General features: G+C 45.5%; 1 protein-coding gene across 1 annotated transcript; it reads left to right on the forward strand.

The window, feature by feature from the left end:
* The first annotated feature begins 13,458 nt into the window (after positions 1 to 13,458).
* On the forward strand, positions 13,459 to 21,597 carry PRR20G (proline rich 20G). The gene is made up of 3 exons (XM_049642253.1): positions 13,459 to 13,512; positions 15,084 to 15,126; positions 20,866 to 21,597. Exons 1-3 carry the CDS (start codon positions 13,459 to 13,461, stop codon positions 21,411 to 21,413), a joined length of 645 nt encoding a protein of 214 aa, XP_049498210.1. The 3' UTR covers positions 21,414 to 21,597.
* Positions 21,598 to 22,485: the final 888 nt, after the last annotated feature.

Below are 22,485 nucleotides of genomic sequence, written 5' to 3' on the forward strand. Positions count from 1 at the left end.
GAAAGAATGGTCTGCAGAGACCAGAGGTCTTTTGTGCAAAGACCTTATTTCTTTGTTTTATAATTGTGCTCTATCTCAATAGTTTTTTTTTTTCTCATTTGTCTTGCTTTTTCTTTTGATGTATATATATAAACATTATTCGACATTTTGGTTATTGGCATCCCAATAACCAAAAAAAATAAAAAAAATTTAAATTTAAATTAAAAAATATTTTTTAATGTTTATTTATTTTTGAGATAGAGAGAGAGAGAGAGAGAGAGAGAGACAGAGTGTGAGCAAGGGAGGAACAGAGAGAGAGGGAGGCACAGAATCCAAAGCAGGGTCCAGGCTCCCAGCTGTCAGCACAGAGCCTGATGCGGGGCTCAAGCTCAGGAGCTGTGAGATCAAGACCTGAGCCAAAGTCGGATGCCCAAGCGACTGAGCCACCCAGGCGCGCCCACCACCCCCCCACACCACCAGATATTTTGTTTAGATGTTGGCGTGAGTCCTTATTTAGTGTCTCAAGAGAAAACATAAAAAGGGATAGAACTTGGCAACACCCACCACTCCTTTGCCCCAAAGATTCCCAACTGTATAAATGTCCACCCTCAGCCCCTTCTGGGACTTATAAAGTCTCGTGGGAAAGTCTAGAAAAGATGTCAGCTGTGCCCTTCTCACCCAGGTGGGTTGCACGGGTTATCTTTGAGGAATCCCACCTGTCAGGGAGTGGCTGGGATTAGTGCAGCCAGTATGGGGCCTGGTGTTAAAACAGCAGGTGAAAGTGGGACTTTCCCTGACATGGAAATCTTGGTGGAGGCCCCCAAGCCCAAGGCCACGGGGGTCTGCATCCATCCTCAGGCCAGGTGCTAGGTCACCTGTTGCAACGACACACAGTCCCTTCCCTTCCCGATGTGCGCTCTCCTTTCTCCCCACTTTATCTGGAATGCTAATGGGAGCAATTGTAAAGGAATTTCCCAGCGGCCCTTGCAGCAAAGAGTGATAACAGAGTTACAACCAGGCATAGGGGGAGGGAAAGGAGGCTGACCAGGCTTGCCTGTTCATTTCCTGCTTTTCCTGCTTGAAATACAGATATGAAAGCCAGCGTTCTGTCCTGAGGATGAGAGTGTGGGTCACATCTTGGGAGAGACAGAGCGGGAACCTCATGGGGGCCCCAGGCCAGCCCCGCCCCGCATTCCTATCCTCAGGCTTTCATGGGGTGAAAGCCATGTAACTGTAATTTATTCGGGCCACTGTCTGGGGAGAAATACGGATAAAGCACAGTTCCTAAGAAACACAACATTCGTGCTGGACTTCCCAAGCCATAGATGGGCGAGCAGGGAACTGGCCCTCGGATGTGACACTGGATGGTCAGGGGTATGGGCACACTGGCGCTTTCTCTCCCCTGGGAACCGTGCCCCACAGGGTTGATGAGGGCGAAACTAACAGGAGATTTAAAGCTTGTTTTCCGGAGACCTGTTTCTCCACCATCAGCTGGTGGGTCTTTTCAGACCCTGCTAACAAATCCACTAGCGGGGACTACAGGTCACTGACGTGGTGGTCCAGCCTGTGGACAAGCAAGGCCGTGCACTCCCTACCCGAGAGCCTGAGCCCAAGCTCCCATCCAGTTCGTAGCCCTCTCTGTCCTACGGATGATCTCCTGCCATCGTCGGGGGTCGAATTCTGTCTCGCTCTAATGTCGTCTCCACCCCAAAGTGAACACGGGATGTACTTTACATATACGCTTGCTCAGGGCGCATGCTCCGTCTTTCCTCGAGATTAGTCACGTCTCCCCGCCCTTTTCATCAATATGCATGTAATCCCAACCCCTATGATTGTAAAAACTTGTTCTAATCTCAGCCGGCGAGCCAGATGCGAGCCAGCCTCCCATCTCCTCCTTTGTCTGCCTTTCGAATAAACCCCTTCCTTGCTGCAGACTCGGTGTCTCGGGGATGAGCCATGCTATACCCCTTGGGCAGATGAACCTGGTTTCTGTCACTCCCTTGCCAGGTGAGGGGCCTCAAGGGAACAACTCGGAGAGATTGGCAAGCCCCCTTCCCCAAACCGGGAGACACGGGACTGAGCTGACTCATCCGTGAGACATCGGAGACGTCTCCCGGAGAGAGGCAGGGATGGGCTGGTGGCCCCAGAGGCAGAGCCAAGGCACCTGTGACTTCACATGCTCTCCCCTCGTCTCCTATCATGGCCAGGCACCCGGCAGGCCAGATAAGGGCCCCGTAGGAAGAAGCCAGACTGGGGCACCTTGAGAGAGATTCTGTCCAGAGGCACCACCTGCAGGGGGGGTGGGGGGCCTGGCAGTTTGAGTGGGGTGGGAGGCCAGGAGAGACGGGATGTAGAGGATGGAGAGACCCCCCGCAGAAAAACTAGCTTGTTCTGGAAGCTGCAGATGCAGGCCCCTGGGGAAGGACGTCTAGGGAAACCGAAGAAGCTCCCCCTGAAAGAAAGAGCCTGCATGAGGCACGCGGCACATAGGGAGCCTGGCCCCCTCTGCCCCACCACCTTCCTCAACCACAGGATCTAGCATGCAGAGAGGAGGAGACAGAAGAGAGTAACCACCCTTCCTTCCACCTCCAAAGGCCCAACTGAGATCAAAGCTGGAGGAACACAAATTCTAAATCAGATGAGAGCCCGGAGTTCTGGTATCACACAGGACCAGATCGTGCTGTCTTTGTTTGGGACCAGAAAGGCTGTGAAACATGCCCGCAGTTTCACGGAGGAGAGGATAAAGGCAGAGGTGGGAAAAAGTGATTTTGCTTTCTGGCTGCCCCTTTCCGAGGCAGCCTTGCTTGGTGACATGATTTGAAATGTCAAAGAAAGCAAAGGGGAGTGCCTTCTTCGGGCTGGCTCCCGCCTCTCCGGATCCTGTGATTTCTGTTTCATGGCAAGGGGACGAGTCAGAGCACTTTGCTGTCGGAGAGGGAAGGCACTCCCAGGGGTGGCAGACCACCGGATAAGAGACAGGCGTAAAGAATCAAATAAAAGTGGCTTGTATTCTGCTTCTCAGAGACACCATTTTTGTGTGTGTTCTTTCCGATCTGATTGTGGGATTGCGATGACACTTTCTGTTGTGGTGGAGAAGCGCTCCCCTGTTTGAAAGCCTGGGGCAAGACCCATCCATGCAGGATTTTATACGCCCCCTCCCCACTACGGAATTGTGGCTGTGTCTCTACTGAGAGCAGAGGTGAGGCAGGAGGGATGTGCGTTGCTCATGTCAGGGAATGAAACAGAGGGTGGGTACCTCTGAAGACCCCACAGACGAGCTGCCTGCAACAGTCAAGAGAGAGTCACCGGCAGCACCAGCAAATGGAAAGGTCTTTCCCCCCTTTTCTCTTGTCCCTAGAGGATGCAGAGAAAAGGAAGGGGTCGTGGGGAAGGGAGTAAAAGCATAGACTATGCCTTCCGTCTGGCCCATCCCAGGTCTTGGGCAGAGCATCGTGGGCAAACGGGTGGGGAAGAAGCAGCTTTAAGTTGTATTTGAGATTAAAGTTTTCATTTAGACTGGCTGGATGTTTTCATACTTGAAGATGAGACTTCTCTCCTTCCTGAAAGTGTCATATGTGGCCAGGGGGTGGGGAGGGAGACCTGAGGACTAAGTGACCAGCAGTGACCAGAGAGTAATGAAGCTGTTGCCTACCTGCCTGCCGGAGTAGAGGTCCACGGTATAGTGGGCACACGTATCCTTCCTCCTCCCACGATCACGTCGCCCCCTACATGGTTTTTGGATCTTGCATTTGACCTAACACAGTGTGGACATGTTTCCATATAAACACTTATACCTGGTGCGCCTGGGTGGCTCAGTCGGTTAAACGTCTGACTTCGGCTCAGGTCATGATCTTGCAGTTTGTGAGTTCGAGTCCCACGTCGGGCTCGGTGCTGACAGCTCGGAGCCTGGAGCCTGCTCCCGATTCTGTGTCTCTCTGCCCTCTCTCTGCCAGATTCCGTCTCTCTCTCTGCCCCTCCCCGACTTGCACTCTGTCTCTCTCTCTCTCTCAAAAGTAAGTAAACATTAAAAAAATTTTTTGAACCTCTACATCTTCATTGTCAATGCTTAAATGAGTAACTTATTCCTTTTCCCAGGAGACACTGGGTCTTTGGAAGGATTCCTTTTTTTTTTTTCATCCAGCCTTAGAGACTCAATCTCAAATCAGCAGACACTAAAGTCTAATAGGAGTTAGGAATAAAATGTGGATATTAGCTGCCATCATTTTTATTTAACATTTTCCTGCAGTTCCTAGCTACTTCAATTACATATGAACCATAAATAAGAGGTGTGATTCTCATACATGAAGAAACCGGTTGGATAAGTGCCATCAAAGGCGATCCCATTCACTAGAGGGACAGTAAATTTAAAATGTTTGAAAATAACATTTACAGAAAAAAATTGAAGAATGTTATAAATAAATTCACTATATTTTGCTGAAAAAAAATCAGTGGAGAACTTTATTTCTAGATAAGAACATCTAATATGTATTTTCAATGTTGTGGCAAATAAGCATATAAAAAGCTGAACACCACAAGTCATGAGGAAAATGCAAATTAACACAAGATGCCATTACACGCCCATCAGAATGGCGAAAATCTGAAACATGACCTCAGCCTGGTGATCAAGGTCAGTATCACCAGTGATATATCATGTTGACTGCACGTACCCTTGCTAAGATGTGATAAAAATGGCACTTTACCTCTCCAGTCTACCTCACAAAAACGCATAACATAATCCCCAGTCTAATAATGAGAAAAACACCAGACAAATCTCAACTGAGGGACATTCTATAAAATCACTGACCAGTGTTCTCCAAACTGTCAAGGTCATAAAAAATAAGCCCGATAGAAAGTGCCAGCCAAGAGGAGCCTGAGAAGACATGACAACTAAATATAACGTGGGACAGAAAAACTTCATTACATAAAAACTAAGGGAATTTCATTCAAGTGTGGACATTCGTTAATAATAACATATCGACATTGTCTTGTTCATTGTAACAAATGTATCTTAACTGTAACTAAGGGAAGAGGTTAGTCATGGGGAACTGGGTGTGGGGTATAGGAGAATTCTCTGTCTTTGCAACTTTTCTGAAAATCTAAAACTGCTCTAAAGTAAAAAAAAAAAAAAAAAAGATTATTTAAAAATATATGTCAGCTCGGGGCGCCTGGGAGGCTCAGTCGGTTGAGCATCCAACTTCAGCTGAGGTCACGATCTCACAGTTCGTGGGTTTCGAGCCCCGCATTGGGCTCTATGCTGACAGCTCGGAGTCTGGAGCCTGCTTCGGATTCTGTGTCTCCTTCTCTCTCTGCCCCTCCCCCGCTCATGCTTTGTCTCACTCTGTTTCTCAAAAATAAATAAATGTAAAAAATATATATATATATATTTTTAATTTGACCTCAGGGGCACCTGGGTGGCTCAGTCGGTTGAGCGTCTGACTTTGGCTCAGGTCATGATCTCGCTCCTGGGTTTGAGCCCCTTGTCAGGCTCTGTGATGATGGCTCAGAGCCTGGAGCCTGCTTCAGAATCTGTGTCTCCCTCTCTCTCTGCCCCTCCCCTGCTCACGCTCTGTCTCTCTCTCTCAAAATAAATAAACATTAAAAAAGATTTGACCTCAGGAGCAGAGGGTAAGGTAGTCACATTCTTCAGATCATGGCCTGTTCCCGTCATCCTTCCACAGGAGGCTCTATCTGGCATGATTTTGCTTTCCCTTCATCGTTGATTCCTTCCCTCTACTTCCCTCCTTCAGACACATCCAATCCAATGCGTTTGGTTTATGTGTTGAGAAATCTAAGTATTTTTGAAAAACAGGTAGTATTGTTTTAAGTATGTATTTTCAAATTACAGATTCTTTTTTAAAGAATTTTTTTAATGTTTATTTATTCTTGAGAGAGGGAGAGAGAGACAGAGACAGAGACAGAGCATGAGCAGGGGAGGGGCAGAGAGAGAGGAAAACAGAATCTGAAGCAGGCTCCAGGCTCCCAGCTGTCAGCACAGAGACTGACTGGGGTCTCGAATTCATGAATGGTGAGATCATGACCTGAGCTGAATTCAGACGCTTAACTGGCTGAGCCACCCAGGCACCTCTATTATTATTTTTTTTAATGTTTATTTATTCTTGAGAGAGAGAGAGAGAGACAGAATATGAGTGGGGGAGGGCCAGAAAGAGAGGGAGACGCAGAATCCGAAGCAGCTGTCAGCACAGGGCCCGACTCGGGGCTCAAACCCACAAGCTGTGAGATCATGACCTGAGCCAAAGTCGGACGCTCCATCGACTGAGCCACCCAGGCGCCCCTCAATTTACAGATTCTAATTTCGAATTACAGATCTAACTGTATGTGTCCCTGCTTTTACCCAATAGTATGTGTTTTAAGATCTGTCCAAATTGCCGTCCACACTTCCAGCCTAAGGTGTTGGACTGCTTTGTAGCATCTCATAGTACACAGCGCTATGTTTATTTATCCGCTTCCCCAACCTTCCAAGCCCTCTAAATAATACTGCGATGGAACAACCTCCCCATCCCTGTTTCTCATCCACGTGTGGTTTTCACCAGGATTGATACTCAGGGTTTCAGAGTCACAGGTCTACTCACTTAATTTTGCTGAACTCTGCCAGCTTTTTCTCTGTAGCATTTGGATTGCCTAACTTTCACATTCTTGCCATCTGATGGGCATATAGCTGCATCTCATTGGTGTGAACGGATTGAGCACACGCCCTCTTGTTCTCCGTTCCCCTTCCATGGATAGTTCCTCATATTCTGGGCTCATTGTTCGCTTGGATTTCCTGCCTTTTTCTCATCGATTTGCAAGAGTCTCGTGCAGATCGTTCCAGATCAGCCCATGTGGCTGAGTGCTGTCTTTCTGCCTTGCGGTGGGGGATCAGCAGGCTATGGTTTATTCAAGACAATGTGGAATGAACACGAGACCAGAGTTACCCCTCAAGTACCCCCTCCTCACCTCCCTCCGTGCAGGAAGATTCCGCCCTCTTTCTCAGGGCTCTGACTACCCAGTCTCCCCGCCCATCCACTGGGATGAGTCACAGCCAGTTCCTGGGGGTGGGGGTGGGGTTCTCACCGCTTTAGCATTGGTTTGACAAATCCACTGACCTCCCATCTGCCTTTGGTGGCATCTCCAAGGCTATTTTGGGGAGCAGTGGCCCCGTGCTAATGTGACATCTTTTCTAGAGCCAGAAGACAGGGAGCTGCATGCAATTTTACACAGGAAAAAAAAAATAGGGAGAAAAACATTTAAGTACTCTTTATCCATGTGTATTGGAAGTATATTAAAGTGGTTTTTTTTAGGGAAAACATATAATTATTGTGTTTGCCACATCTAGCAGCTGAAAGCTGCTCTTCTTTTTTTCTCCAAGTCCTTATCATTTTCTTGGTTGGTGGCGGACCAAACTACTACTCAGCAGCCCTTGCACGGTGCCCGTAACATTAAACAGAACCTGGTGTCACAGCGACTATTTCACTGTATTTGCATCATGGGCTGTGGAATGGAGAGATTTAAATCTGAATGGCTAAGGAATGATCCAACCTCTCTTTCCCTTGTCTTGGGTATCCCATGGCTCATTATTTTAGTGGGGGTGGGGAGGGGGGCAGAAACAACCCAACCCATCCACGAGGAAGGGAAGCTTGTGTCTTCCCATGGCCACGCTCCATCCAGATCTTTGGGGGTGGGACCCAGGCATCAGAGGTTTTAAAAACTCTTCAAGTGGGGTGCCTGGGTGGCTCAGTCGGTTAAGCATCTGACTTCGGCTCAGGTCCTGATCTTACGGTTTTTGGGTCCAAGCTCCACGTCAGGGCTCCTCAGAGCAGCTCAGAGCCCGGAGCCTGCTTCGGATTCTGTGTCTCCTTCTCTCTGTCCTTCCTCTCGCCTCTCTTTCAAAAATAAATAAACATTAAAATAATAATAATAATAATAATAATAATAAAAACCCACACGACTCTTCTGGTGATTTTCCCTGACAGCCAAGGTTGACCAGAAGTACCAACTCAGGCAAGTTGTGCATTGTGTCACCTGGGAGATTATAGAAGATTCTGCGTCCTGGCTTCCACTCCCAGAAGTTTCTAGTCGGCATGGAAGGCAGCCTGGGCACCGGCGGTTTAAAATACTTCTCGAGCGATTTGAATGTGCAGCAAAATGAAAAAACCCCAGACTTCCAGGGCTTTAACTCTGTCTATCGTCACAACCCGCCACATCATCGTGCTTTTGAATTTAATTCTGATAAGTGCCCCTCTCCAATATCATAATTTATTTTTTGTACTGAAGGCTTATGTGGGTTTTTTCATATATTTATCAATAACTTATTCATCATTGCTCCTTGAGTCTCATGCCTTCCTTTGGAATTGGTTTTTTTTTTTTTTCATGACAGCATCCTTTAGAACTTCTTTTAGCAAGAGTCTGGATGTAGCTATAAATTTTCTGCATGTCTTCTCTTTAAAATTCTTTATTTTAGCTTCTCGGCGGATGGTTTGGCTGGGGAGGGGAGTCTGACTTGACAGTTATCTTGTCTCAGCGCTCTGAAGGTATTATTACATTTGGGTCTTTTCTCCTCTGCTGCCAGTAAGAAGTCTTTGTCAGTTGATTAGTTGTTTTTAGATAATATGTTTCCTTTTTATTGGTCTGGTTACTTTCATGCTTTTTCTCTTTGCCTTTTGTTTTTGGCACTTTTGCACAAGTAATGTTTGGGTGTAAATTTCTTTTTCTTTCTTTCTTTCTTTCTTTCTTTTTTTTTTTTTAACCCTGCTTGCAATTTCTGATTCTTCCTTCTGAGCATTCCAGTCTTACCCTGTTCCAGAGAATCTTCAGCTATGTTCTCTTTGACTGTTGCCTCCTCTGCCTCCTCTCAGGTGTATGTTGGATGCCTTCCATTCCTCCTTCACGTCTCTTAAGCTCTTTTCATATTTCCCACCTGTCTGCCTCTCCATCTGGAGTGTGCTTGAATTCTGCACCTTTAAACTATGTCATATTCACTTAATTTTAAATTTCAAGGACTATACTTCTTTCTAGAAGTTGCATTTGTTTCATTTTTAAATGTACCTGTCTTTGTTTCATATTTCCCTGTTTCAGTGTTCTATTCCTTATTTTATCTCATTAATTATTTAAAGCACGTGAGTTTATACTTCTGACCAATTTTCTATGTCCATTTTTTGGTAGGCTAATCTTCCCTATTTTTTTTTTTTTCAGCTGAGTCTCCCACTTAGAGACTCGTTTCATTATATTTGAGGTAGAGTCCTTATCATATATATATATATATATATGATATATATATATATAACATATATATATATAACATATATATATCTCATATATATATATAACATATATATATCTCATATATATATAATATTTATGATTGAAATGGTATCATGCCTAGGGTTTGCTTCATGGGAATCGAGTGTTGAGGAGGTGAGCACAGATAAAGAAATAAGATTGGCCTTGAGATTTGTAGTTTTCATTTATGAGCTCATCTTGACCAAGAATTATTATTTTTTTCTTTGGGGAATTCTCATGTTCTGTGTGTGGAATTATTAGTCTAAGGCAAATGTTTGTTTTCCTCAGCTAGTTAGCCTAATGGATTTCGTGAACACTGGATATGTTTTTTTTTTTAACTGATTTCTTGTCTTTGGGATTTCTGTAACATGTACTGAGTATAAGTTGAGACCTCACACCGTGATTAGGACCCTAGAATTTGTCTGAAGCCTAAGCAGACCTAAGCTTCTTTGTTGCTTCTCTGGTCTGCTGGGAAGATTTACTTTAGCTTCCTTATCACTGAAGGGCATTTTTTCCAGGATCCCGGGTCTCAACTGAAGTCTCTCCTCTGGCTCTAAAATGTGGGGGGTGCAAGGGCAAGTCTCCATTCTAGAGGCAACGTTAAAGCCATCTACTTCAGGGCACCCGGATGGCTCGGTTGGTTAAGCATCCAGCTCTTGGTTTTGGCTCAGGTCGTGATTGCACAGTTCATGAATCTGAACCCTGTGCTGGCAGCACAGAGCCTGCTTGGGATTCTCTCTCTCTCTCTCTCTCTCTCTCTCTTCCCCACTCCCACTCTCGTGCTCACGCTCCCTTGCTCTCTCTCAAAATAAATAAATAAACGTTAAAAAAACCCCTCTATGTCTGTCCTCCAAGAATTATTTCTGAACCAATATTCATGAGGGCTGCCATGACATCAATTATTTTATTAATGACACACAAGCATCCCCTGTTTTTTCTTTCAATGCCAGCTCTATATTTATACGTTTTCAAACATTTCTATGCTGGGTGTATGTGTATGGAGGGCAGGGTCCACATTGGCTCACCCTGTCATGTTGTTGGTTATTAATGGCATATAACTAAGGACTTTTCTTAATTTTCTTATTCTTGGGTTTCGTAGATAAACAACATCACTTGAACATGCTATTAAGAATAATAATTAATATTTGTTTGCCTACAAACAATATCACCCATTATCGTTTCATTATTCCATCCATTATTTCAATTTATCCTCAGAAAAATCTCGGTAACCTAGATACCGTTACTAATCTCTATTGTGCAAATGGATTAAGTAAGGCTTAGAGGAGTTAGATGGTTCAGGCAAGGTCATATGTACGGAGTAGTAGAGCTGGAATTACAACCCAGACACAACCCCTCCAGGGTCTGCACAGTTGACCTCTACCCAGTAGCACATCCCTAAATGTTTAAAAAAAAAATTGTGTGTGCGTGTGTGCATGCATGTGTGTTATTAAAGTGGTCAAAGCTTCCAAAATGATCTTTCGGTACAAACCTCCTGTGGGATAACAAGTTGGTCCACACCCAATCTCCAGGTCCTCCTCCCCACCCCAGGCACTTAGGTTGAGCCACGTTACTGGAAGTGGCCAATAAAATGGGAATGGAGGTTAAACGGAGACCATGTGCTTCAGGTGGGAAGTCTACCCAATTCACATTGACCTTCACATGAGAAATAGGCCTTGACTGAATAAAACCACTGGGATTCAAAAGGGGGGATTTCGACTGTGACAGCCCATGTTAATTACCCTCATATATTTCTTTCCCAGCATTTCCCTCAGGTTCGGGAATGTTCTACCTGCACTGAGAAAATAGAGAAAATAGAAACCACTGGGTGACAGCTTCAGTGACAAATGCACACACTCACCTCAATCTCAGATTCTGATGATTGCCTCTGCTCTTGTATCTTCACCCCCCTCCTCTTAACTGGACCCTCTTCATTTCTTTTATTTTATTGAAACATCCTTATCATGGCTATGTTTTATGAAAAGAGCTCTTACCATTTAGAGACACATAATGAAATATTTACGGTTTAAATGGCATCATGCCTGGGATTTGCTTCAAAAATCCCAGGCGTTGAAGTCACCCAGCATCGGAGGAGTAGCAGGGTAGAGATGAAGTTGGATTGGCCATGTGTTGGCAACTATAAGTGCTGGGTGATGGGCACGTAGGGGAATCATCACAGTCTCCTACCTACTTTTCTGTCCTGTCTACTCTTTCCCTACACACAGTTTTCTTAAAACGGTACACAAAAAAAGTCATAAAAGACGAAAAAGCCTTTGGGGGCGCCTGGGTGGCTCAGTCGGTTGAGCGTCCGACTTCGGCTCAGGTCATAATCTCACGATTCTTGAGTTCGAGCCCCACGTCGGGCTCTGTGCTGATTGCTCGGAGCTTGGAGCCTGCTTCTGCTTCTGTGTCTCCCTCTCTCTCTGCCCCTAACCCACTTGCATTCTGTCTCTGTCTCTCTCAAAAATAAATACACATTTTAAAAAAAGAAAAGAAAAGAAAAAGCCTTCTATGAGATTATTTTTCAAAAATGGGAAAAGAAAATATGTATTTTTGCAACTGGTAAAAGACACATATCCCCCAATTCCTCTTCATTTCACTCGCTCCCCAGTTAATCATCATGGGGGACCCCTAAAGTATTTTTGTTACACTGTGGAATTTGAAGATGGAGAGTATGGCCATGAGCTAAGGAAGGCAGACAGCTTCTAGAAGCTGGAAAAGGCAAGGAAACAGATTGTCCCCTAGAGGCTCCAGAAGGAACGAAGCCCTATCGACACCTTGATTTTAGCTCAATGAGACCTATTTTGGACTTTTGGTCCCCAGAGTTTTTTTCCCAACCTCCAAGTCATCATTTATTGATTTATAAACCACGAGCTTTATAATACAGTAAACATCACAACAGAACTCTATAGTTAAATACAACCAACAAATTACAGACCTAAAAAAACAACAACAACAAAAAAGCTGGAGTGAAGCCACATTATGCAAATTTCAAAGATGCTCAGAATTAGCAATAGAAAAAAAGGTCATTCCCCCAACTGGAGACCAGACAGGCAAAGATACCCAAGCACCAAAACCCAAAGTAGTCAGATTGATAGAGAGCCAGTGAGCATATAAAATAAAATGTCACAACAGCACAAAGACAATATATTTGTGTTATTTTTAAGTGACTATGTTTACAGTAATTGCTTACGGCAGCGATTGGAAACTAATACACACATTTTCTAATCAAATCACAATATGATCTTGGTTTGGTATTAATTTCCCGTACAGATGTCAGCACCAGAAGAAAGAGGTTAAGATGTTGGGCTCTTACACAAGAGAGTCAGGTTCAAATCCTGACCTATGCACACTAGACAAGCTACTTAATTGTCCTGTGCCTCAGTTTCTTCATTTGTAAGATAAGAATAACAGTAGCACCTACATTTTAACGTTTCTGAGAGGGTTGAATGCATGAATATATGAGAAGTGTAGGTAACAATGCCTGGCACACAGCAAGCATGCAATAAATGTTAATTATCGTTGTTAGCTGTTATGTGTTTCTCATTTATTCCATCCACTCATTTGCCTGAGCATACCCCATTATTTTGATAGTTGGGAAAGGTTCTTGGTTTGTTTGTTTTTTTTTTCCCTTAACTTAATTCGCCACATGAAATTTAAAACTCTCATCCAGTTTCATGAAAGAAAAAAAAGCATTGATTTCTTTAAAAAATTTTTTTAATGTTTATTTATTTTTGAGAGACAGAGAGAGACAGAGTGTGAGTGGGGGAGGGGCACAGCCTGACGCTGGGCTCGAACTCAGGAACAATGAGGTCATGACCTCAGCTGAAATCGGATGCTTAACCGACTGAGCCATTCAGGCGCCCTGACACCACCGATTTCAGCAATGGTGCTGGAACACACTAGATATTCGTATGCAAAAGTGCAAAATTTACCCTTTACCTCACGCCCTGCACAGAAATGACCACAAGTGGGTCATTGACCTACAGGCAAAAGCTAAAACTATAAAACCTTCTAGAAGAAAATACAGGAAAAACTCGTCATGACCTTGGATCATGACCCTAGATCTAGATGGAACACTAAAAATAAAAAACAAACAAACATGAATTACACAAGAAAATATTGATACATTCTATGCAGTGGACACTGTGATTTACCACCCAGACACTTGCTCAGAAATAGAGGGTGTAGGAGCCCAACGGCTAGATGGCGCCCAGCAGCCGGCTCTCAGCCCCCACAGACGGCTGTGGGCTCCTACGGGTCAGCGGAAGCATAACATTGAGACCGCCCTGTCCTGCTTCCTGCCCCCCTGCCCCTAAAACGCACCCCTCATCAACCTCCTTAGCTCTGATTTCCCTTTCAGATTTGGTTCCCTGGAAATCTCCACCTGAGACATTGGGCCTCATTAAAATTAAAAATTTCTGTTCGTTGATAGACACCCGTTAAGACAATGAAAAGGCACGCCGCAGACTGGGAAAATACATTCACAATACATGTATCCACCAAGGACTTGTATCCGTAAGTCACAGAGAATTATTACAACTCAATGATAGAAAGTCAACTCAAAAATAAAATTGGTAGGGGCACCTGGGTGGCTCAGTTGGTTGAAAGGCTGACTCTGGATTTTGGCTCAGGTCATGATCCCAGGCTCGTGGGATCGAGCCCCAAGTTGGGCTCCACGTTGAGTGTGGAGACGACTTGAGATTCTCTCTGTCTCTCTCTCTCTCCCTCTGTCTCTCTCTGCCCCTCCCCCACTCGCTCTCTCTCAAAATAAAAAAACTTAAAAAGAAAAGCCCCTTTGACCCAGCGTGTGTGAACCAAGTTTATAATCATCCCACTAGGCAAGGTTCCTGGCACATCCTCTATCTTAATAAGCAGCCCTACAAACTTGGCGGTCCCCTCCCCCTCCAGGGTGTGTCCAGACCAGCACGGCTTTGGTTCTTGCCTGTAAATTTCTCTCTAACCGTTTCCCTTCTCCACTGCCCACCGCCCTAGTCTAATAAGACACTATCTCAACACCGAGGGCTGCAGTGGCCTCCTTGCCCCTCATGTTTTAATCTTGGCACTTTCAAATCGCTCTCCATTTCACGGCCAGGGTGATCTCTTATGAAATGTTAATCTCATCACCAGCATCTCCCTCTGCCGAAAACCCCCCTGTGGTTTTCTGTTGCCCTTAGAACAAGAGCAGTACCTGGGTGGTCTGCCCACTTCATCTCCCTCCACCCCCTCAGTCTGAGCCAGCCTCCTCTCCATTCCTGGAAAGAACTGGGCTCCCTTCTACCTCTGAGGGGCTCTTCCTCACCTGTCCTCTGCGCCCTGCTCTACCCAACCGGGTTGGTGCCTACCTACCAACCCTTCCAATTTCAGCCCAGATATCCTTCTCTTTGACGCCCGGCCCCAGACCTAATCCGATTTTATTAATCGCTCTCGTGACATCTCCCTTTCACTGGCACTTAACACAACATTAACTACGCATTTTTTTTCCTGTAACGATTAGATCAGTCGATGGGGCGTACCCATCTATGAATGATTGAGTCATGGAGGGCCCATTTGGCCAATGGAAAACTCTAGTCCAATAAACTCCTCCCAAGTCAAGCAAGCCCTGCCCACCTTGGCTCCACCTACCACCCACTTCTATCCAATCGTGTGCCAGGGTAACACCCACTGTCCTATATAAGGGGACTGGGAAGCCCAAGGCTCAGTAGACTTCTTGGAGGCTTGTAGGAAGGACGTCCGACGGCTAAGGTCTGAGCTACAGTCCTGATCTGTGGACACTTCTGGACCCTCAACCCCTTGGACCTCTCTTCCTGAAAGGGTGTCCTGCTCTCCAGGTTTCCAGAGCCAGCTTCGAAGAGTTCAACAGCAGGAGGTCAGGTATGTGTCCGGTGCCCCCTTTTTCTTTTTAAAGTTTATTTATTTATTTTCAGAGAGTAGGGGGGTGGGGGGAGAGAGGAGGGACAGAAAGACACAGAGAATCCCAAATAGGCTCCAGCAAAGACCTCAATGCGGGGCTCGATTCTACCAATGGTGAGATCATGACCCAAGCCAAAATCGAGTCAGAGGCTTAACCCACCGTGCCCCCCAGGCACCCTCAGTTACTTGCTTTCTAACCTTTTCCTGGTTTTTATTTTACTTTTGGTATTTACTTATGTAACTCAGAGATCCCAATAAGGCACATTATGAAAAGCAGCAGCCCCTGCTACTTCTCAACTTCTCACACTTTAGAGACAACCGTTTTCATCTGTTTGGTTTCTTTCAACATCACTTTCTGTTCTCTAAATACCATGTTTACACTATTACTAACTCGGTTTTCCATTTTAGACTTTATTTATGGTCTTCCCTCTGTGGGAGAGGAGGAATTAGCTGTAGTTCCTGCATTCCCACCATCCTCACTGATAGCCGCACTCGCCCCCCCCCCCCCCCCCACACCTTCAGGCCCCCACCTCCCCGCAGAATGTCACTATTCAAAATGGGACCATCTAGTCGACCAGGATCACTTTCTCCTTTGGTGCAACTTGAATTTTCCAAAACCTAATACTTGGGCTTTTATCTGCCAATTGACCACTAATCCATTCTCACTCTTCCTCAGTTGTTTTTAATTTTTTTTTTTAACGTTTATTTATTTTTGAGACAGAGAGAGAGAGAGCATGAACAGGGGAGGGTCAGAGACAGAGGGAGACAAAGAATCTGAAACAGGCTCCAGGCTCTGAGCTGTCAGCACAGAGCCTGACCCGGGGCTGGAACCCACAGACCGCGAGATCATGACCTGAGCCAAAGTCAGACGCTCAACCGACTGAGCCACCCAGGTGCCCCCCTCAGTTGTTTAAATTCAAACTCAATAGAGTGTCTTATCAATTTCACCTTCTGGTGGCATTACTGCCACACCCTTTTAACCTGCTCCAGCCTAGACTGGCTGCTCTCAGCCAACTTCAGGCTGCCATCCTAGGATCTCCCTTGACCATCATCTGGGGAATTCTTCCCCACTTTGGAATTTTATACCCTCTTAGTCTGTCTTATTTTGGTTTTTTTTTTTTGTTTGTTTGTTTATTTTTGTTTTTTTGTTGTTGTTTTTTGTTTGTTTGGTGGAGCAAACCTTCTAGTAGCATTCCTGGGGAAACATGCATCCAAAAAAATTATTTGAGACCTTGCATATTTAAAAGTGTCTTTTTTCTACCCTTCTTGATTCATGATAGTTTGGTTGGGTATTGAATTTTAGGTGGGAAATCCTTTTCCCTCAGAATTTTGAAGACAGTTCTTCCTTCTATCTCTCTTTCTCTCTGCTTCTCTCTCTGGAAGTTTTTAGAATCTTCTCTTTGTCTTTATAACTCAAAAAATTTTTTGATAATTAGCTTTGGTAATACTATGCTTCTAATTTTCTTATATTTTATCCCCCTTATTTTTTATTTTTGTGATTTTTTCTGGGACATTTCCTCAACTTTGTTTTTCAAAATATCCACGGAGATTTTATTTTATTTTATTTTATTTTACTTTACTTTATTTTATTTTATTTTACTTTATTTTATTTTATTTTACTTTATTTTATTTTTATTTATTTTTGAGAGAGTGAACACACACACACACACACACACACACACACACACGTGTGAGTGGGGGAGGGGCAGAGGGACAGAGATAATCTTAAGCAGCCTCCAAGCCCAGTGAGGAGCCCAATCTCACAGTTGTGAGATCCCCTCCATGGAGATTTTAATTTCTGCTCTCATAATTTTAATTTCGAATGGGTCTTTTTGTTTGTTTGCTTTTCTGAATGTTCCTTTTAAAAGTGTCTTGTAATTGGGGCACCTGGGTGGCTCAGTTGGTTGAGCATCTGACTCTTGATTTCAGCTCAGGTTGTGATCTCACAGCCCATGGGATGGAGCCCCATGTTGGGCTCTGTGCTGACGTCATTGAGCTAGCTTGGGGTTCTCCTTCCTCTTCTCCTCCCTTGCTCATGCTCTCTCTCTCTGTCTTCCTCTCTCTCTCTTTCTCTCTCTCTATCAAAATAAATAAATAAATAAACATTAACAAATAAAAGTATCTTGTAATTGATCCATGGGCATCATTTCTTCTCTTCTCTCTCGAAAGATATTAATGATATGTTTTTTTGAAACTTTCACCTATGGCATAAGCTACTTCCTGCAAGTTGCTTTCTTTCTGTTTGATTATCAGTTTCCTGTCTCACGTTAGTCTTTCTTCTGATGTTTTATGTCCCCTTGTTGGCTGCGCATATTGAAAAAGGGATGCTGAGAAGCTGAATGGTCGCTCTGAGCCAATGAATGGGGCCTGTTGACTGTGGGTTCTGCAGAATTTATGTGGCTGGCCTGCCGAATTGGGGAACCCCAACGTGCCGGTTTCTTGGTTTTTGTTTTTTGTTTGTTTGTTTTTCTCTTAGACTTCACAGGCTTCTCAGGGAAGAGTCTTTAGATGCTCTTCAGTGCCAGCTCTGTCATCAGCTAAATCTCCATAGATGTGGATCCAGTCTGGGCTGTCTGTTCCATTCTATCGCTCAGTCATTTATCTCTCTTTGAACATCACACTGTCTTCATTCCTATAGCTGGATGCTGCTTCATGATCTATGATAAACCAAGTACCTCCATCATGTTCTCTTTCTGGAGGGCATTAAAATTTTATAGCTATTGTGAAATTGTTCACCATAACATTTCTGTCCATACACTGAGTGTCCTAAATCTTGTCATCTTTACCAGTCTGATAGATGCATAGCAATGGTACAACTTTTCCTTTAATTTGGATGGCTTCCTTGTAAGTGAGGTTTAGCATCCTATGTGTATAGGGACCATTTGCTTTTTCCCTTTTATGGATGGCCTGTGATTGCTTTCTGCTATTTTCCTCTGTTTGGTTGTTTATCTTATTGATTTTTTAGTGTTCCTGAATTAGGGGGCTTTATCATTTCAGACTTTCTTTGGTCAATGAATGATCTCACACCTCCCTCCCCTCTGCCCCCACTTCTGCTGGGGTTAAATCTAGGTCAACACAGGGAAACATGCTCTGGTCCTTGCTTCTGGTCTGGAAGCTACCCCTTGCTTCTGTTCCTACTGGTGTCTGGCCATTAAGTCCATGCAGATCTCTCTGAGCCCTCTAGGTCCTATTGGCAAACCCCCTGCCAGCTCACCCAGGACATTCTTGGTTGCTTCTGGAGTCACATTGAGCTCTGAGCCTGAGTTTGGGACAGCAGATGTAAATGGCTCTGCAGGACCACATGAGTCATTTAAGTGTTGAATAAAGCTTGATATGCCTGAATCTCCCAGGACTCTGATTTCTGAAACTCAAAACCCCCAAATTCAAATGTTTTTTAACTATTATACCTGTCCTTAGTTCCAGAACTCTCCTATAGTGTCCCTTTCTTTCTGTTTATGCCAGCCCCTGAGTGCAGAGAAGATGGGGTCAAAGGAACTAGCAACAGGGCTATGGCCGTGTCTCAGAGCCTGTAACTCCCCACCTCGTGCTGTGGGGACCCTGACCATTCTGAGATTGATTTAAGGTATTATTATGAGTTTGAGCTTTGGTAGCCGGGAACTGGAAAAAAATTCACCCATGAGAGGATCTGATCCTGGCTTTTTTTAATTTTTGGATGATGATTGTAGAGAAAGAAGGCGTTATGTTGAAATGCTCTCAATTTGTTCCATGGCAGTGGGTCTCTTGGAGCCGTTCTTTATGCCTGGTGTTCTCTATTGTTGGGTTCTTGTGTCCCAGGACTGCCCCCCAACCATGACTCAACGACCCCTGGGAAAAGCCCCACATTTGCTGTCTCCTGCTTACCGTCATCACTCACCTGACATCTTCCCTACCACGCTGCTGTGGAATATGGCCTCTGCCACTGTCCTCATGCTGTTCTCACTGAGTCCGGGGGGCCAACAGAAGTGGCCCCAAAGCAGTCCTGCTCTGTCCCACGTCGCCAACACTGTGGGCAGTTCATCCCTCCCTGATCTGTTCCCTCCATCTTGGATCTGGGTAAACCCTCCCAGTTTCCCTCTGCACCAGTGGCCCTGAAAGGTGCTATGTCTCTACCCTTCCCTTAGAGGTCAGCAGCGGACTTCAGGGTTCTATCAGAGGCGCTCTCTGCTCCTTCATTCTCTAGTACCAATCCCATCAGCTCCCATGGCGGTGATGACCAACTCTGCGTAGATGATTCAAATCCAGCTCCAGCTGAGCCCCGCGTGGAGCCTCAGACTCACATCTGTGTTCTCACATTGCCACTCGGGTGACACAAACCTGCACCTTCTCCCTTGAGCCCTACCTTGGGGAAACAGCCTCCTGGCTCTCTCTGTTGGCGGAAGGCACATGGCGGTGGGGGTGTGTTTAACAAATGGTCAGGAGAGTGCCCTGCAGACAAACAGCATCGGTGGGGGCCCCAGATGCCCCCTTTCATCCAACCTGTCTTCAGGGGATCCCTGTGGTCCTGCTGTCTTTCCCTTACCTCTTCCCAGCCTTCCTGCCTCTAGGCACTCCCCCTTCTTTTCTCTGTCCACACTTCACTTTCTGGAGTCCAAACATGGTAACTTGCTCCCTTCCTTAAAATCTTTCAATGGTTCTCCTTTGATCTTAGGATTAACTGAAACTTGGCTTAGCTTCAAGGGGTGTTTATGAACTTCTCCCTCCTGCCGTGCTATCCTCCAGCTAGTCCAGTCTTCTTTCCATTCTAGAAGCCTGCTCCCAGTCTCCATCCCCCTGGGAATCCTCCCTCCCTACTCAGCCCTTGCCTTGCTAAATCCCGCTCATTCCTGAGAAGGTCCTGGCTTACAGGTTTATGTTGACTCCTCCAGCCAGACTTTCTGGGCCTCCTGCCCCCAAGGACAAGTTAGGATGACACTAATCTAAGCATTTGCTCTTAGAAACCAAGGCTTTGTAACACCCCAGGGGTCGGTGTATCACCATGTCAATTCATGGAAAAGAAAACTGAAGCTCATCACAGGTCAGTTAAGATAGAATTCCAGGCCCTTTGGATTCAAAACCACCTTCCTCGTAATACCCTAACACCTTTACTTTCCAACTTGTCACCCATTGGTGACATTATATTTTTTTGTTGTTGTGTTGTGTCTGTCTCTTCTATTGAAATTTAAGCCTGGTGAGGGCAGGGACTGTCACTCTGATTCAAATTGAATCTAGTGAATTCAAAGTGAATCTAGAATAAGCTTACCCATCAGGAAAATGGGGATGGCGATTATTTAGCTGGATAAGTGGTGGGGAGGCCAAGTGAAATGGCCAGTCGGGGGGCACCTGGGTGGTTCAGTCAGTTGAGTGTCCAACTTCGGCTCAGGTCATGATCTCAAGGTTCGTGAGTTCGAGCCCCGCGTCGGGCTCTGTGCTGACAGTGCAGAACCTGGACCCTGCTTCAGATTCTGTGTCTCCCTCTCTCTCTGCCCCTTCCCCACTTGCTCTCTCTCTCTCTCTCTCTCTGAAATAAATAAACACTTAAAAAATAATTAAAAATTTTCATAAAAAGAAATGACCAGTGAGAGTGCCACACATAACAAGTCCTTGGCATTTGGGGGTCTCCTGGACCACCTCATACCCTCCCCCCCATTATCCTGCCCCCAAAGCTTCCTCAAGAAGCTCTGATTTCTTCTTCCCACTTTCTGCTTCTCTACTTTGCTTCAGGTGTGCATTCTCAGGAGCCAGACTGCTCTGGGATGGAAGCCGGAGGCATCGTGAAAGCAGATGGCCCCGTGAAGCCAGGCCAGCCCTCGAAACCCTTTGCTGTGGTGAAACCTATGAGATATGTGACCCCGGCTTTCATACCTGACCTCGGAGACAGAGACCAAGGCCATCGTGAAGGAAGGGGAACAGACCTTCACCGAGACCCTGGCCTCCAAGGGAGGCCGAGACGCATGCTGAGACCAGGTCTGGGTGTGGAGTCGGACCGCCGCGATGAGCCCAGACACCACGTGGAATCAGAAGCCACTCAGACCCCATCCCTCCCTTCTACTGGGGCAGCGATGGTGCGACTTACAGCACAGCCTGGGGCGGGAGTCCAGGCGCTGCCCGATGCGTCTGGGTATTGGGTCCTCACCGATGCCCCAACTTCTGGCGTCTATCCCTGCTTGGGGTTCAGACCCTTGGAGGGCTCAACTTTGTTCTTCACGCAGACCCCCTCTGGTACCTTTGTGTACGGGGTCCCAGAATTTTTTACCCACATTGCGCAGTGACCTCCGTCACTTGCCACCAGAGTCTGTCTGAGCTGGGTGTTATTCCCAGGCCAGCCAAGTCCCCATCTGTCCCCACTCAGCCCTCCCTCTGCCTTATGTTGTCCAGACTGCACCTGTAAGTTTCTTCCCAGGATCCTGGCAGGGTCACACGCCTGCCCCCCTGTTGTCTCCTCCTTTTGTTTTATCAAAGATGTGTATGAATTTAGTCCCCCAGTGCTTACTGAAATAAATCCGCAATCTCCTCTTGTCCTCTTCTGTCTCAGTCTGTTCGGACTGCTATAATAAATAGCACAGTCTGGGTGGTTTATAAACAACAGACATTTATATCTCCCAGCTCTGGAGGCTGGAAGTCCAGGATCGCCAGCAGATTCTTTGTGAGAGCTCACTTTCTAGTTTATAGATAGCTGTCTTGTGTCCTCACATGGCTGGAAGAGTGAGGGAACTCTCTGGGATCCCTTTTATAAGGGCACTAATCCCATTCACAGGAGCTCAACCTCTTAATACCATCACACCGAGGGGTTAGGATTTCAACGTGAATTTTGGGAAGACACATTCAGTCTATGCGTTCACAGCTAGCTTTTTTTTTTTTCAATCCTGAGATGTAGAACTGCTAAATGTTTTAGAAAAGTGGACATGGGGGCGCCTGGGTAGCTCAATCAGTTAGGCATCTGACTCTGGCTCAGGTCATGATATCACTGTTCGTGAGTTCGAGCCCGGCGTCGGGCTCTGTGCTGACAGCTCCAAGCCTGGCGCCTGCTTCGGATTCTGTGTCTCCCCCCTCTCTGCTTCTCCCCCACTCACTCTCTATCTCTCTGTATTTCTCAAAAATAAATAAACGTTAAAAAATTTTTTTTTTAATTAAAAAAAGAAAAGCGGACACAGTGAAGGAACAAAAGAAAAAAAAAAGGAGAAGTTACACCAAGGAAATAAGCAACAGGACATTCAGAAAAAGGATTTTAAAGAGTATAATTAATATCCTCAGAGAGATATGGGGTGATAGGATATCTCTGACACAATAACATGTACTTCACATAAAAAGCCAATTAGATAGAGACGCTTGAGACGAATTTTG

Source organism: Panthera uncia, chromosome A2 (genome assembly GCF_023721935.1).
Source record: "Panthera uncia isolate 11264 chromosome A2, Puncia_PCG_1.0, whole genome shotgun sequence".
Lineage (NCBI taxonomy): Eukaryota > Metazoa > Chordata > Mammalia > Carnivora > Felidae > Panthera > Panthera uncia.